The 17,663-nt window shown below is 38.5% G+C and overlaps 1 protein-coding gene across 1 annotated transcript; it reads left to right on the forward strand.

Moving 5' to 3' along the window:
* Positions 1–3,450: 3,450 nt before the first annotated feature.
* On the forward strand, positions 3,451–17,221 carry TRHR (thyrotropin releasing hormone receptor). The gene is given in 4 exon segments (XM_032182313.1): positions 3,451–4,517; positions 15,446–15,682; positions 15,684–15,860; positions 16,669–17,221. Coding segments are annotated over 3 exon segments (1,209 nt in total). The 5' UTR covers positions 3,451–3,716; the 3' UTR covers positions 15,855–15,860; positions 16,669–17,221.
* The last annotated feature ends 442 nt before the right edge of the window (positions 17,222–17,663 follow it).

The raw sequence follows: 17,663 nt of genomic DNA on the forward strand, positions 1-17,663 counted from the left end.
GGGTATGAAATTGCCATTTTTGCCTTGTCGTTTTTCAGAACAGAAAAGGCCAGCTGGGGAAGTGATCTTAGAGAAACAGAATTAAGAGTAATTTATAGCTAGTGGGAGAAAGTGTTTATAGTGATTCACTGTTCCATCTCAGTGTGTGCTTAATGTTACGAGACAGTTTGTTACAGCTTTGTTGTTCCCCAGGTGAGCATAAACACATTTTAATTGAGACAAATGGGGAAAAAATTGTACAAGAATGCTGTTAGCTAAGCACTGTACAGCACAGGGTGTATTGACACAATGCTTCCCTTCTCCCTCCTACCCAAAGGGTTGTAACAACAGAAACTTAACAGCAAGAGTCAGCACATTTCAGGGGCTTGTTTTTCTGCCTGTTGCTCGGACTTGCTAATGTCATCTGTGCTCATTTGTACATGTAGTGTCACTTGATGCCTGGACCAACAGGTATGTGTATAAAACAGAGTAGCACACATGTTTTAAAAGTTTCACAGAGATCTCTGGTCCATATGCTCTCAAAATTTCTCTGGCACAGCTGCTGGGCTTGCATGTATTAATGTTGAATTGTTTTGAAACTAGCTGGTGTATTTTGAAGGCTGCAGTATTACACCCACCAACACTGCTGCCAGCAGAATTCACATAGCATTAAGAAAATTCTGTGATTCTGTGATTCTGTGAAGTGAAGAAAAAGCTGATCTTTTACTGTTTTTCAGATTCAGCTTGTGATTTCTGACTGATGTTTGTGTTACAATGATTTGAATGTATCAGACAATGCACATCACATGGTGTTTGAGTAAAGTCCATGACACCAAATGCTTTAATTACATAGAACATAAATTTACACAGTCTTGAAATTATTTCTGCAATGACTGCAGATTTTACATGAACAATATAAGTCAGGGAATTATTACATGGAAAGAAAAGGGAAGTGCTCCATAGATGATGTTGATCAATACTATCAAAATCCTCTGCACACCTCCTGCAGATATACACACCGTTGCACCATTGCACCATAAGCTAAGCCATCTATTTCCCATATCCTACAGTCAGCCATACAGTAACAGCTCTGTACTTTTTTTCATTACCAGAATACAATACTTGGCAAAGAGCCATGGAAAGTAAACTGCTGGCTGAGAAAAGAGGGTCTCTCCCATCTCTGATATAAACCAGTAGCAGAAGCAGAAGACTAGCCAGGCTGGCATGAGATAACACAATTCTTGCACACCTTCCAGACTTCTCATAGTCTCTTCCATGTCATGTGGGCTTTTAAATATACTCCAACTTTTCTGCATCTCCTTTACTCTGCCATTACTGCTGGAACTGCAAAAGCTTACATGCTTCCAGACACACTTCTTCTGCAACCTCAGCTCAGACCTGCCTACAAGAGCTAGCAGAATAGATGGAAACATGATGAACAAAACTTTACAGTGGGACAGTGTGGCAGAAAAATATCAGTCACCACTGAAAGAGAAATCAGCTGGTGGAGGTGCTGAAAATGTTGGATTCAGCTGAAGTCAATGGGAGATAAGGGGTTAGTTCATTTTCCTGCTTTGAACTCTGGTCCAGCGCCTTGCTGAGTTTGATCCCTGCTGGGTCCCTGCTTGCTGCCACTAAATATCTGCTAGTTCACTCCTCAGCTCCCCCTGGTGTGCTTTAATGCTATGTGGTTTAGCCTACACGCTTTACAGCCACATAACTTTATAAACATAGATTGCTTGGTAATGGGGAATATCCTCAGTCTGAAGGGTAAAATGTTGTGGAATGGGAAAGGGTGTGGGGAGGAACCCTGTTTCTGTCTCCCAGGTGTTACAATAGCACTGGCCTTCTTTCAGCTGTGTCCAGAACAAGGGGACCTGCAGAGTGTAAGGAGCAGAATCTCTGGTAAGATCCATGATGATTCTGTAGACAAAACACTGGTCAAGTAACCAGTAGCCTGGATTTTCCCATAGATGCCACCCATGAATCTGGTTCTCTCCCCCCATTTCTTCATCTGTTAAAAGGAAGAATGATACTCACTTTATCTGAATTCTACAGAGGAAAAAATCTGATCAAAATACAAGTGAGAAATGGTCAAAAAAGTGTCTGGAAAGCTTAACCAAGTGGTGTCAAACTTCTGAAATGGTTTGAGTCTCATTTCCTACTCCAGTTCAAATGATATCCTCTTTTTGTCACAACATGCTGTTTCAGTCTATTTAAAATCCTAGTTCTGCAAACATTACATCATGTGCTAATCCTTTTCTCTTAATACTAAAATCTGTTTTGAAATCCAAGTTGCCTATCTCCGGTTGTGCAATATTTTGTTATTTGAACCCTTCCTGAGCAAAGAGCACAAAGAGCAAAAACAATTGCCCTGAATGAAGAAGAAAAAAAAAAAAAAAAAAAAACTTTAAGGCAGATTTAATCTTCAATCTGTTAACACAATAGTATAAGCAGAAACAATGGGTTGAAGCACTGTGATGGGGAGTCGACAAGGGGGCTCTTGCACAGACCAGTGGAGAAGGGTTTGCTATTGCAAATGCCTGGAGGCATTCAGATTTGCAGCAGGTTGGACAGAAAAGCTCTACATCCATTTCCAGTTGTAGTTTGGCTACTCAACACTGCTACAGCATGCACTGATTTTTCATACATGTATCTGAAAGCATTATTTCTGCCTTTTTTTTTATTATTATTTTTCTGTGTTTTTACACAATTTGACTGAGAAAGGAGGAGTTCATTCAAGGAGAGGAGAATCTTCATTGAGAAAACAGTGGTGGATTAATAAACTTGAGGAGGGTGGGGACTGATCTCATTAAGAAGCAATTTGTGCTCTGAGAGTTTTATTGTTGCTGTGCTACAATCCAGAGAAGAGCTGAAAGGGCTCAGAAGTGATGACAATATCAATAGAGGTTTCATAGAGAATTGCCTGTAAAGTAAAGTACAGTACAGTACAGTACAGTAAAGTAAAGTAAAGTAAAAGTAAATTAATTTTTCCTGCTGCTTTCAAAAGCTGTGATATATTTCTGCCAGCTCTGAAGGGCTGACAGCTCCCTGCAAAGCTGGAGGGAAGTGTAAATTACCTGCACTTCCACAAGCACACGGGGGAAATCAGAGTTTTAGAAATCAGTGTTTTTTATTGCCAGTCAATCTCCCCTTTGTTTGCCAGAGTGGATCAATATGATCGATATGTGAGCTAGCCATCTGAGAGCACAGAGGAAAAGCAGCGTGAAGCAGAAAACCTGGGAGCTTTACAAATCATTCTCTCTTTACCTCCCGCTGCTGTCTCCACCCTCGCTATGTTGTGACTCCTCCTGGAAAGCAGTGATGCTGAAATCTGCCAGGGGTGGATCAGCTCAGTCCCGTGCAGTGCTTCTGCCAGCTGGCAGTGCAGAAAAGCTCTGCTTTCCCTGCCTCCTCATCCCCCTCTGCAGGGTGGAAACCTCCACATGCTGTGTTTTCATGAAAGCCTCAGACCAGCTATGAGAGCACAGCTTTCTAACCTGTGTGTGAGCTGGAGTCTAGGAAGGATTCACCTGTCTGGTAACTGAATTTACAAAGGCTCAAAGTCCAGGTGCTTTCAGGTGAGTGGAGGACAGGACAGCAATGGGACTGTGACTACATGGAGAATGTGCCCTGGGGCTACAGCTCGTCCACGCTCTGCTCCACTTCCCCCATTTCAGGGTACCATGGAGAACATGTGCTGAGATCAAGTGCCGGGCAGGAGCAGCAGTGGGCTAATGAAGATGGAGAATGACACAGGGGATGAGCAGAACCACACTGGGCTGCCGCTGTCAAGCCAGGAGATCATTACAGCTGAATACCAAGTGGTTACCATTCTCTTGGTCCTCCTCATTTGCGGACTGGGCATCGTGGGCAACATCATGGTGGTTTTGGTGGTCCTCAGAACCAAACACATGAGAACTCCCACTAACTGCTACCTGGTGAGTCTGGCTGTGGCAGATCTCATGGTGCTTGTGGCTGCAGGACTGCCCAATATCACAGAAAGTCTGTACAGATCCTGGGTATATGGCTACGTGGGGTGTCTCTGCATCACTTATCTCCAGTACCTAGGGATCAATGCTTCTTCTTTTTCCATCACTGCTTTCACTGTTGAGAGATACATAGCTATCTGCCACCCAATCAAAGCTCAGTTCCTATGCACTTTTTCAAGAGCCAAAAAGATCATTATTTTTGTCTGGGCTTTCACCTCCATATACTGTATGCTGTGGTTTTTCCTGCTAGACCTCAATACAGTAGTCTACAAAGACACTACTGTTGTGTCTTGTGGCTACAAGGTGTCCAGGAGCTATTACTCTCCTATCTACATGATGGACTTTGGTATATTTTATGTTTTGCCAATGGTATTGGCAACTGTCCTCTATGGTCTGATTGCTAGAATACTGTTCCTGAACCCCATCCCTTCGGACCCAAAAGAACACTCTAAAGCATGGAGGAATGACGTGGCTCACCAAAACAAGCCTGTGAATTCCAAGACGACTAACAGGAGTTTCAATAGCACTATTGCTTCTAGAAAGCAGGTAGGAACATCAGTTTGGAATGGCTTTCTGAAACCTAAAACAACTTCTTTTAGAGCTCACTAGTCTAAATATGTGGGAGTAAAACATATTCTCTCTTTTGCTATGTTGTCAAGCTGAAATTTATATTCTGATATTTATATACATACGTATAAATGTGTATTTTTCTTGCCTGTTCATTATTACTTACTGCTAGGACTAGAAAGCAATTTGTATTTTATTTCCTGTACTAAAAAAAAAAAAACAATCAGGAAGTGTCAAAAAAGAATAAAATATCAAATATATAAAGTGACTCTTAAGTTACTTTTGAGATTTGAGAAGAAGGAACTAGTCTGGCAGTTTAGGAGACTTGAGTTTAATCCTAGTTCAGGCACTGTGTGGCTCTGGAAACGTAGCCGAGTTCTTACTTTTCCTGTCTCTAATGCCCCTGCAAAAAGCCTACTCAAACAAGTCTGTGTATAAAAATGCCTTGTAAATACTAAGCATCTGTTCTGTTCATTCTCAGAAAGTTTTCTGGATTTTTGTTTGTTTGTTTTTTTCTGATGGCTCAAAACTGAGGCATAGGTTTGACTAGCTTCTTTGCATATCATTAAATATATGTGTGCGTACGTAGCTAAAATATAGTTAGTAGAATGATTTATGGCTATTTGCAATGAAGCTTACTACCTCACACTCACACAGCACTCAGCACAGTTGGGTCCAGTACCGACAAATTCAGGAGCATCACTTTGTGGACAGGTCTCAGGCACAGGCTCCAGCTGTGTCCTGAAGCTTGATGTGGGCATGAAGGAGGGTGGCTCTGCACTGAGCAGCCTGGCTCAAACCCCTTGGCAGCTGCTGCAATGATCTGTACAGGGGCCACTTCATCAGGCAAGATGCTTCTACCTCCTGCACTGTACAATTCCCTCGGGAAGCAAAGTCGAACTGTGCACCTTTTCAAACAAGCTGAGTGCACACCCAGCTGATAAGTTGAGTTTTATGTTCTTATTATTTTACAACAGTTGCTAATGTTTTATGAGATAGATGGTTTCCCAGTATTGGAACCATGCCTTGAAATGCACAATTGAAACACATGGGCTAGGTTATAATTAATTATGTCTCCAATTATAGTTAATATTCAGATTAGAAGTCTAATTTTGTTTTCCTTTATCCATTAATTAGTAGGAGAAAAAACTTTTAAAGTTCTTAATATCATTTCAGCATGCATACTTGGTAACTTATGCTTAGCATCATTTGAAAAGCACACAAGTTTTTTAAATTAAGCTTTTCAGACAGTGGATGCTGTTATATTACAAAATCAGGAAGTGACGATTATAGTGTAATGCCTTTTCTTTTTGTCTCTTATGAAGACAACAAGATGTTTTCTAAAATCCTAAATAGCCTGGTGGATTAGACTTGCATCATTATGAGTAAAGCTGGCATTTTTGCATGGTACAATCTAGGAAGCAAAGCAAGGATAGTGAGGCAGTTTTAGTAACACTTGTATAATAGCAGCTTACAAAATATATCCCGTAATGTAAAATGGAAAAACACAAGTCCATATTCAAATAATCTAAAATCTCAAAAACTACTAAGACATGAAATAAGAAGAAAGACATGTAGAGCTGACAGTCAGTATATGACTTCTGCCCTCCTGTGAAGTTGTATAAGTGCCTTCTTCTAGGGTGATAGAGTTGCATATGATATCCATCCTGTGATCTGGAGAGAAAGTGGCTGAAAATGTGGTGTACAGGAACATTTCAACACAACATAATCAGCCCATGATCCAGTGGTGGGTTGGCTCCAGATGGCAGCCAAGCCCCAACCCAGCTGCTCAGTTACTCCCCCTGCAGAAAAAAAAAAGGGGGGGGGGGGGGGGGAGAAAATGGAAAGAACAGGAGTGAGAGTCCTCATGGGTTGGGATAAAGACAGGGAGAGCACTTACCAGTTGTGGGCAGAAAAGACCATACTTGGGAAAAGTTAACTTAATCTACTGCCAATTTATGTCCCTTTGTTATAACCCCAAATTACACTCAGTCCCTCAGTGGTGCCCTGGCATGAGGCCACTGGAGCCAGATGGAACTGGCTGGAACTGGCTGGAGCCAGCTGGAGCTGGCTAGAACCAGCTAAAGCCACCTGTGTCTGTAATGGGGCAGCCCTGGCCTCTCCTCACAAAGATCCCTGCAGGCCCTGACCTGCACCTGGGCATGGATACCAACTGCAGCTCCATTGCATTGTTACAATTAATTATTATCAGTAACCAGCTATGAGATTGCCTTTGTATGATATAGAATGATGGGAGGTTAGATAGGTGTCCTCAGCCTTCGTGCAGGCTTAAGCCAATGATTTTCATAACCATTTTTGATAATGATTAATCCAATATAGCAGTAGATGAATTAATTTACCTACTTAGTCTGGTGTGGGTTGCTTAACTAACATGGATTTAGATTGACCTGGACTGCCAGGTCATATCACTTTATCTAATTTTCTTCTTGTTACCTCATCTATGTTTTGAAAATCTTCCTTTGTTAAAAATGGTCAAAAATTGCTATGTAGCTGTAAAAGAAAAGGCTTTATCCCCTACCTTGTCATACAGTAGATGCATTTCAGTTGAAGAGGACTTCCTAAAGCTGTTTCAAACTCATGGCAGAAATAGATCTTGTCATCCTGTTGTTTTTTAGACATTTTTAACTTATATTATTGTGTTAGCATTTAGCGTGTACTGTCAACTTTGTGTTTTGATGTCAGCTTCCAAAAATTAATGTCAAGCTTCTATATACATTCAATACTTTTTACTGTGAGTCATACAGATATGTAATTTCATTTGTTTTCTTCAAAAAAAAATGGTAGTCCATCACTTAGGTTTCTGGTATGAGTGTTAGCTCAAAGTTAGAAGCTGACTAATTAAAAATGTGAAGAGTAACTTGGAAATCACCCTAAATTCCACACCCAGGATGCTTCTTCACACTTGACACCAAAGGAAAATAACAGGGCAAGAGAGGAACAACCCTTGCGTGGGATCTAGAATAGCTGCACGCTCAAGGAGGAAGCAAATACAGAGTAAAATAATTTTCACACAACTGTGGATGACAGCTACCTGGGCTGAAGCTGGGGGGTTGTATGGAAGATCAACAATGAGGTAAACAGGAATGAGGGAGGCGGCTACTGCAGAAGGATGGATGGACCATGCTCAGTATTGTTAGAACAAATATTTCCAATTTCTAACGTAACCAGACACAATGCAACAAATGAAGGGGAAAAAAAGAGGTCAGGTGGTCAGGAACTTTGTTTTATATTATTCTATGATTTAGAAAGAAGTCCTGAAATTTATTTTAGAATGGTGAGTCAAGCCTATTTTAACATATTTTTCCTCAGAGATCTCTAGGGATGAGCTCAGAATGAATGAGCTCAGACTATCTACATCTATATCTACAATGAATGAAAATCAGCTCTTCCAGGTAAAAAGTGATAATGTGCTTACTCATTCCATTCCCTGCTTGCACCATCTCACCCACATGATTTAAAAGTCACTGAACTATATGAGTTCAAGGAAATACTTAATTCATTTGAATGTTTGAAAAGCTGACAAAAACAAAATATATTCACTAATTGATCAATACACTCATATCAATAGCTACTGAAGGACAAAGTCTCCAAAGTACTACTCAGGGTCCCCTGAAGAGTTGTTCACTCAAAGCACTTCAAGACAAAACTTAACGGGGAAGACAAACAAAAAACATGTATTAAAAATCAGTCCTTTAAATAAAAAAATCAAAAGGGAGGGAAAGGCACAAAATACGTATTTTTCTCATAAAATACCTCTAGTTCCAATACATTTTTTTCTTTCACAAAACAGCATACATTACTGCTGATATTGAACAAAAACCTAAATTGGGAGTTATTTATTTAAACTGCAGCTGAAGTTCTGCCAGGGAAAGAAGCACCAACAAATACTTATAGAACATGTCAAACTCTATTCTTGTATCCACTTGTGAAGAGCTAAATCAACCCTACTTGTGCATTATTTATCCTTTTTTTTACAGAACTGTGCAGGATAGCAGGATTTGATAAACCAATTTAAAAAGTTTTCAAAAATAAAACGACTCTTATTTGATAGCAAGGCATTCCTTCTTACATTGGAGTCCATTTCCAATTGACTTTGTATTTTCCATCAGCCTTTCTGTGTCCCAGAAGGAGCAGTTCATTCTACCTCTTCTTTGTCAGAAGCTAAATACTCCGCTCCTTATGGAAAACAATGAGTCATTTATCACCATTGCAGAGCTTTTGCAGCCACTACAAGTCAGTAGGCAACACCTGACTGTATCCTGAGGGAAGATCTCTGCCAGAAAAAGGTGCAGCATTGATATGTTCAATTTTCAGAGGGGAATTAGTACGTGCTTAGTGCTACATGGCATCAAATATTGTTAAGCTTGTTTTTAGTACTGAAATATGCAGGTAAAACTTCAAGAATGTGATTAGTTTGTTACTTAAAGAAACATCTTATGACTGTGTTGAGTGGGGTTTAAGCTGTGCTCTGCAAAGGAAATAACCTTGCTAGACTGAAATTCATACAGAGTTGAATATTGGGTCCTTATGTGGGAAAGCATTGGACTGCCAATAGAGGAGTTTCAGTGATGAAGAAACAGTGACATAATGTTTTCTGCAACAGAAAAATAGGAGAAAATGAAAAGGTGACTGAGAGTAAGGTGAGACCTCTCTGACCAAAAAAGAAACTACATAGAATATTTTTGCTGAGTGATTTTCACAATCTGAACCTGAGAAAACAGGATGAAATAGTCCTGGTGTACATATTTCCTCAAGTTAAACAGGAGAGCAAATTTTTCAAACATTTTTCACTTAAGCTTACTTCACAGTAGCTGAAACTTCAAAGCGTAACAGAGGAAAGATCAATATGATTAGAAGATGATATCTTGACAAAGAGTTATCTCTTAAGGCGAGATAGTTCAAAGTCCCTTTTACTTTACTGAGAACCAAAGAAGGGGCTTCATTGCAAATTCAATGTTAAGATTTATTTAACAGCTATATAATCATGTGGACAGATGATCACAAGTCTCAGGAAAGTGAATTGAAGTTCATTCCTAGTCACTCACTAGAAATTACAGACTATGAATTTGGGGGGTGTCCAATTAAACATATAATTCAAATGTGTAAAGTAGCCTGGTCCTCCTGAAGCACTGTGAAAATGTAATGCCATAAGACTAAGGTAAGCACTGCCTTTAGTGGCAACAAAGATTAAAGGTGGATATTTCAAGTAATTTTATAAGCAATTGGCAGTATAACATCCTGGTCTATTTCCTCGGTAAGCAATTCTTCACTGATTTCAAACGACCAATATTTTAATGGCATTATTCTTTAAGCTGTTTCATAGTCTCTAACAAGGTCCCACAGCCTGTAGATATAGGCACAACTTCTCAATAGTCCAGAGGAAAAAAAAGATAAAAAAAAAAAGGTTAAGATTTCACCACAACAACCAACATAAACCTGCCCAAGAAAGAAACATTCCTACCTCTGCTTCCTGTTAGCTATGCACTTCATAAGAGGCTTCTACAGACTTTTCCTTTAGACTTTGAGAAGTCTTATTTCTCAAAAAGCAAAGGAGATGGAGCAATTTTTAGTGTAGTTTTTCCTTTAATAGTCTTTAAAATGCCATGAAGCAACTGCAAAGGCAACAGCAATAGTTAAATCTCTGATTTTTCAGGTATGCATATGATGGCTTCAGCCTACCAATTTGTGTCTTTGTTATTCCAAAATAGCCTGTTATTGGTACTTACAAACCATACATATTGTTAAATCTTCCAGAAAACTCATTCATGGAGTGTATCCTAATCAAAATGAATAACAATTGAGGAATCTTTTTAACTGCAGTCACAGGCATTGATAGCATGTAAATAGTAATGTGTGTGCCTAAATTCAATCTGGAAAATACACAAGTGCCTGTACCTAGGGTTTGACCATATAGTCCATTACTGAAAATTGCAGAGAAACTAAATTCAATATAGTCAGCTCATTGCCTTTATCAAGAAGTTCATATTCAACTTATATTTATATTCACACACCTATTATGGCTTCATCTTTACACATGCCTGAAATTCAAGATCGTAATAGTTTAATCTTTAATCATAGCCATCCTTTTCATAATCTTTGCACCAGCGTAAAAAGTAGCCCTGATTAACTCATTCCAACGGGCAGGTGGAATAAACAGGTCTTGCAGTATAACACACGCACGACACCAAATCCAGGTGTTGTAGGAGCTGAATGTTTACAGCAGCCTCACTGAGTTCATGCTCCATTGTAAGTGTCTCCCATGGCATGTGTTTGAGAGCATTCTCAAGTCTGCATTCTGGAAAGACATCAAAATATCAGCAAGAATGAAAGTTTCCCTGTAAATGCATATGAGAGGAGATAGATGAGCTACTGAGATATATTTGTACTTGTAAATGTGTTTTTTGATATGGCTCTGAATAAATTATGAGTGTTGTGGAGCAGAAGACAAAAAAAGCCAAACTTTTTCGGTTTATTTATTTAAAAACAATTATGCACATGGCTGTAAGTGTCAAAATAAACACTTTTTTTTTTCCATGCACAGCACCACCACAATTTCAATAACTTTAAGCATCCTTTGTTTGCAGAAATAAAAGATAATGGTCCTTATTTGGACTTCAGAAGGTTTAGCAGCTTATTTTAAAGTTGCCATTTAGGAAAATGAATTCAGAAAAAAAAAAAAAATCTTTAAGGAAAAGCTGAAGGACAACTCCAGTTTCCCTCCTCTAAAATTCAGTGCCACTGTACATTCTATTCATTCTGTTCACAAGCCTTTTATTAAAAAGATGAGAGATAAAGAAAAATTTTATTTCATGAATAGAAAATGTGTTATTCAAAGTATATCAGAGAAGATTTCTCAGGTAAACTGCTTTTCTAGCAGCTAAACAACCATACATTATTTGGCTGATTTGGCTCCATGATTGATTAAAAACTGTGTATTATCCTCCAGTGAAACTCCTGTCTATTTGGATGTACTATATGATGAACTTCTCTCTAGAAAAACTTCTCTGTTCACTCACAGCAGAGCAGGCATGGATTCCAGCTAGCAGTGAAAGATAAAGTTTTGTATGGCTACATGAAACCTCAATCATATCACTTAGTTCCACTTGCAGTTTTATTATATCAAAACTTTACGTTAATTTATTTAATCCTCTTCTTCACTGTGCAACTTCCAATTCTTATTTTGGATTACAAAACCACAGACTGGCATATAAAATCTCTGCATTGCAGTGAGCACCACCAAGCATGAGAAAGGGATATCAATAAACACAGCCAAGTACAAGAACAGGAGATACTATTGCATGCTTTTAAAATACCAGTGATTATATTGCACAGTGACTTAGTAAGTACAACTATGACTTTTACCTACCAATGTAAGAAAGGTTAACAGTCAAAGGAGAAGGAAGCAACTACCAAACAGCGGATACCATCGTAATGAAAATGTCTTCTAGAAGCACTCCCTTAGAATGACAAGGTTTTAGAACGGGAAGGAAAGAAGGAAAAAAAAGCAATTCAGAATTAAAATATTGGGGATCTGATTAAATAAATAAATAAATAAAGCATTTTAAAAGTTTTGTTTGTTTGTTTTTGTTTGTTTGTTTGTTTTTCAAAACATTATCAGAAACAAGAGATTAGATTTGAAGAGTGGTTGCATGCAGCCAGGAGCATATTCAATCTCAAACACTTTGCTATCATTCAAAGTAGATTTGAAATTTGGACTAAAATTGATTTGTCTCAAAGCTTTTTAATTGTGTTTTCAATTTCCTCAACTGAGAATAATTTGTACTCTGAGTATAGAATATGGAGTGCATACTGCAAAGAGCAATCAGTGAATGTTTGTCTTCACCTGAGTAATTAGTGGGCACGTTAGTGTTCTGCAGACTGATCTAAAGGCCTTTACCTCTGCTTTCAGAGAGTTTTGATGTATGGTTAGATAGAATAGGTATTAAAAAGAATGTTCTTTAAAAATTTACCCCCTTTATGTTAATGTCCCACTCCACTGACAAAATAATTAGCCCCTCCAAAAAGAACATTTAGTTATGTTTCATATGAAGTGATTTGAAAAATGTTATGACAAGACAATGTCTTCTCTGGCATAAAGCTTGACAGTGCCAAGCTACCTTGGCTCTTTTAAAGACACTCAAACCTGTAGACTGAATCAATCTCAGCTCAGGGCACTTTCTGCTGTGGCTATGATATTTTTTATCTGGTAATAAGAACCAGTTCTAAAATATTGTAAAGTCAGTAAGCTGAGTACAGACTAGTGATGTTAGATAGAAGAAAAATGGATGTAAAGTCACAAGTACAAATAAAGTTAGCTAACAGTTTGTACAGTACATACGTGAAGCACAAAGACCTATATGGTCTTTCTGCCATACAGGACTTGAAGGGTAACAGCCTTTTTTCCATTGAGGTACTGTATCATTTACATGACTTAAAATTTCATGAGTGAATATCTTTCTGTTTCCTGATAATAACTATGATCAATTTGCTTCTAGTACAACCTGGGATTGAAACTGACAGCTGCGTCATTGTAAATGATTCTCTGAGCAATTGTTCTTTAAAGATATACTCAGAAGAAATTTAAATTGCCACTGATCAGTGGGTATTGTAACAAAGTCCCCTGCTGAGCTTCTGGTAGCAAAGCATCCTGATGCCTGTGTAGACATTACCCACACTTCTTCTGAATGCCAGAGCTGTTGCAACACATCTGTTAATTGGACTCACTCCCATTGTTAATCCAAGCTCTACAAAGGGTTACTTTCTTCCTTTATAATCATTCCATGATGAATGATTATTCTCAGTTGAATGGATTTGCTCAGTTTCGAGCTGCACGCTGGGGCCAAACTGAAGGAAGGAAAGGAAGGAGATAAGGAGTCCCCAGTCTTTGTGAGCCAGAGCAGGTCAGCACTGAATAACCTCGCTCCTTGCAGCCCTGCTCAAAGTACTATTCCTTCTAGAAATGACTCAGAGATAAGGAAAAATCATGTTTTAGCTACTTGAGACATTCACATTTGTGATTTGCTCTGTTCCGGTGATAGCTTTTGCACAGCAAACAAGAAAAGCTACGCAGAAGTCATGAAAAGATGTATTGGTCAAGTGAGAAAACAGGGAGATAAAATTCCTCAGTCTGATTTTTGGCTCCTACTGAACACTGATGTAGAGGTGTGAAGTGGGGGTGAAGGGAGGAGAACTGTAGAATCAAGCTGTAATTTTTGAATATGTGCATTTAAAGATAGATAGATACATATGTAGAGTAAGTTGTCTCTTCATCCCATTCTGTATTGTAACAAAAAACAACAAAATTGGTAATATTAGTATGTGTCTTTATAGATAGAAAAAAAAACCAATCATACTTTAGATAATGAGATTGTATGTTTTCTATATAATGAACTATCTGATCAGAAAATAAAATATATAGTATAACTTCAAACAAAAGAACCATAACTAAACCTAACATCTCTATGTAGGTGATTTTAGTGGAGTTATCTGTCTCCCATGGGCATCAGTTGAAACTCATCACTAATTGAGCTACATCTATTGGTTCTACAAGCAATGACATTATAACCCATACAGCCAGAATGTATTCTGTGGCTAAAGAGGTTGCTACTTCATTGAAGTATAACTTCAGGTACCCAAGGTAGAATAAAGTATAATATGACTGAAGCAAAGGTAAAAAGAAGTTCTTCAAGCTACTCTGTCAATAGATAGCAACATTTTTATGTCAAGAAGAAAGGCAAATAGTAACATATATATTATTATAATAATAAAAAAGACACAAGTAGCAGCTATAGCTCACCAAACTCAGTGCCACTGCTCTCCAGTTCTTGCTCACATAGTTAACCAAATCATCTCCTGACCTATGTAGGGCCATTCCACTGTATTATCCCAGTGTGTTTCCCATGTAGTCACATTTCACTGTGCTTTCTACCTTGTTTATTAAGACTTTTCAAGCTTTCTTAATGTAGGGACTAGAGATTACAATATACTATATATGTTAGGATTACAACCACTATATATACAGTATATACCAGGTAGTATCTAAAAAGAACCATAACTAAATCTCTATGTAAGTGATACAGTAAATTGTTTACAACAGAAAGACATTTTTTGTTTTTGTTTTTGTTTCTTTTTTTTTTTTAAATAATTTTTAAATTATTTCTTATTCCCTTCATTTCAGATATCCTGGGTATTCCCAAGAGTTGTTTTTTTTTTTTTTTTCTTTTTTCAAGACAAATTTACAAAACAGATAAAATCTCTTATAGTAAAGCTTTATTGTAATCCTTTATATTTCCGTTTGTGTAACTATAAACTATAACTGACATTTCAGACTAAAAAACAAATAATGAAGATCTAATTAAATATTAGGATTTATGGTCTAGGAATAAATCTAGTTCCTTAAATAATAATAATAATAATAATAATAATAATAATAATAATAATAATAATAATAATAATAATAATAATAATAAACTTTTGGCTTTGGGAAACCTTTTTAAGGTAGTTGTTGAAGTGGGAAATATAAATAGGCTTCAGGTTCAATTCATTTACAGTCCCTATTAGTTTAATGGATATCTAAAGTGATTAAAAAAGAGGGGATGGGGGGATCCCTTTTTTCCACCTAAAACACCTTCGTCCAGTCTGAGGAGTTGCAAAGTCTACAAAGAGTCATTTAACAAAAACGGAGAAATCTGAAGCCAGGCTTATTGTTGTTGTTCTTCTTCTTACTACATAAGAACTTTCTGAATCAAAGATGGATCTGAAATTCACAGTTGAAAAGCCTGTCAGTAGTTTTGGTTTGCCATAGAGATGTAGAAACATACATGTTTTTTCCAAGCTGTGAGTACTAACTTTCTGCCCACCTCATGTCTCTCTCTGTTTCCCCCCAGGTCACCAAGATGCTGGCTGTGGTGGTCGTCCTATTTGCATTTCTTTGGATGCCCTACCGAACACTGGTGGTTGTCAACTCCTTTCTTTCCAGCCCCTTCCAAGAAAACTGGTTCCTGCTATTTTGCAGAATCTGTATTTATTTAAATAGTGCCATCAATCCTGTAATTTACAATCTCATGTCCCAGAAATTCAGAGCAGCCTTCAGGAAACTCTGCAACTGCCAGCAGAAGCGGGAAAAAAAAACCTGCCAGTTACAGTGTGGCCCTAAATTATAACGTCATCAAAGAGTCTGATCACTTCAGCACTGAGCTAGAAGATATTACTGTCACCAATACCTATCTGTCCTCTGCAAAAACATCCATCGGCGACACGTGTTTGTCATCTGGGCTAACAGATAATGCCTTTTGATATTTGGTGAGTCTTCCTCATGAAGCAGATTGTGTTGATGTGCAGTAGGTGGTGCTGGGATAGCTTTCATGTGGGGCAGAGCAGTGAAGGCCTAGCAGGGTAAGGTTGGTGGTGATAAATGATGCACCATAAAATGGGGCAGTGTCACTGTACTGTGAGGAGGGACAGCTGCTCGCATCTGGAAATTGGTGCTCAGGTTGCCTTGCACTGAGCATGATAAGACCAGGAGGATCTGGGTCACGGGGAACAATGAGAAGAAATGTGTAGGTTGAGCCTTACTCCCTGAGAAGCAGAGGGCAGTGGTGGGGCACCAGTGAGTGGTACTCAGGCACAGTGCCCCATGTATGGTGTTTGGCAGAGGGGTGGACTTTCGTGTCTGAGCTCAGCGATTCCTCCTGGGCCATGCTCTGACTGCCTGCAGGAGAGTAATGGGGCATTTTATCGTGTGTCACCCCCTCCAGGTTGGGGGCAATTAACCCAGTGCCACCATGGAGCTAACACAAAGAGAAGACATGGATCTCACACAGCAGCACTCCAGTCCTGGAAAGCCACATCCATTTCATGCTAGATGTACTGTTCCCATAAGTAGCACGTTTCTCTAACCCAGATTTCTTCTGTGTGGTAATGCACATTACTATTTCAAGATTCCTTTTATGCAACAATCCTTACCTACTGTTCATAAGCCTGTATACCTGAGCTCTTACAATAGAGATGATCCACAGAGCGACTTACTTTTTAAATTTCTTTTTTTGTAGATGTTATGAGGATGAAAGATATTTATTTCTTACTTTGTTTCTTCTCTGCTAATTTTCAGGCCTGAGATCCACCTTGTTCTGAGTATGCAGCCACTCAAATCCTTCAGATGCTCTGTTCCCACCAACCTGTATGAAATACAAAGGCATTTCTGCTCACAGAACTGCTGGAGTTACCATATATCTCTACATATCTGTCTGCTTCATACGAGGAAACAGAATTTTGGGGGGAATTAAAGCAATATACTGCCAAGTCTAATTGAATGAAGCACTTAATGTAACTTTAAGCAGGTGAGTTGACTTCAGCAGAATACGCAAGTCCTACACCCCACATATAAGAGATGAAGAAACTTGGAGACTGCCAAACAGTAGCGCACACTTCTCAAAAGAGCAAGGCTGCCTGGGACATCACTATGGACAGAGAGCAGGACAAAGCCTTCTTACATGCTGCTGCGTGTCCTGGGAGTGCTCACACTGTACTGGGTGTCCAAGAACAGCCGGAACTGCTGCCTATGGCAGGAATGATCCTCCATTATTTCTGTGGGGCCTCCCACAGAAATACAGATCTATCAGTAGATATCATAACATGCTTCAAAAAACAGATATCTGATAGCAAAGAGCATTAAATCTTTTTTTTTTTTTTTTTTTTTTTTTACCATGAACAGGTTGAAATATGAAGGCTCTTCAATCAATTCACAGCAGGGAATAAACAAATTAAAAAATCAGTAGGAAGCTTTCAAAAACTTATTTTTTTTCAGCCAGCTAGTATAGAGATGGACCACATGAAATATAAGTCTCAGCTAAAACTGAATCCTCTCTGAACCTGACATATACTAGAGAGTACTGGACAGGTTTTTACTAGTTAATTTTATCTTGGTTCAGCAGTAATTGTCTCTCAGGCTGCTACAGGAGGTTTATGGCTTCAGTATAGGTAATGCCTAAAGAAAAGAGGAAAACAATGAAAAAAAAAAAAAAATGTCAGAGTTCTCTTCATTTTTCTTTTCAAAGGGTATCCATTATAATATTGCAGGATATAAGAAGTGTCTTGAAAGGTTGA

This window comes from Aythya fuligula, chromosome 2 (assembly GCF_009819795.1).
Source record: "Aythya fuligula isolate bAytFul2 chromosome 2, bAytFul2.pri, whole genome shotgun sequence".
NCBI lineage: Eukaryota > Metazoa > Chordata > Aves > Anseriformes > Anatidae > Aythya > Aythya fuligula.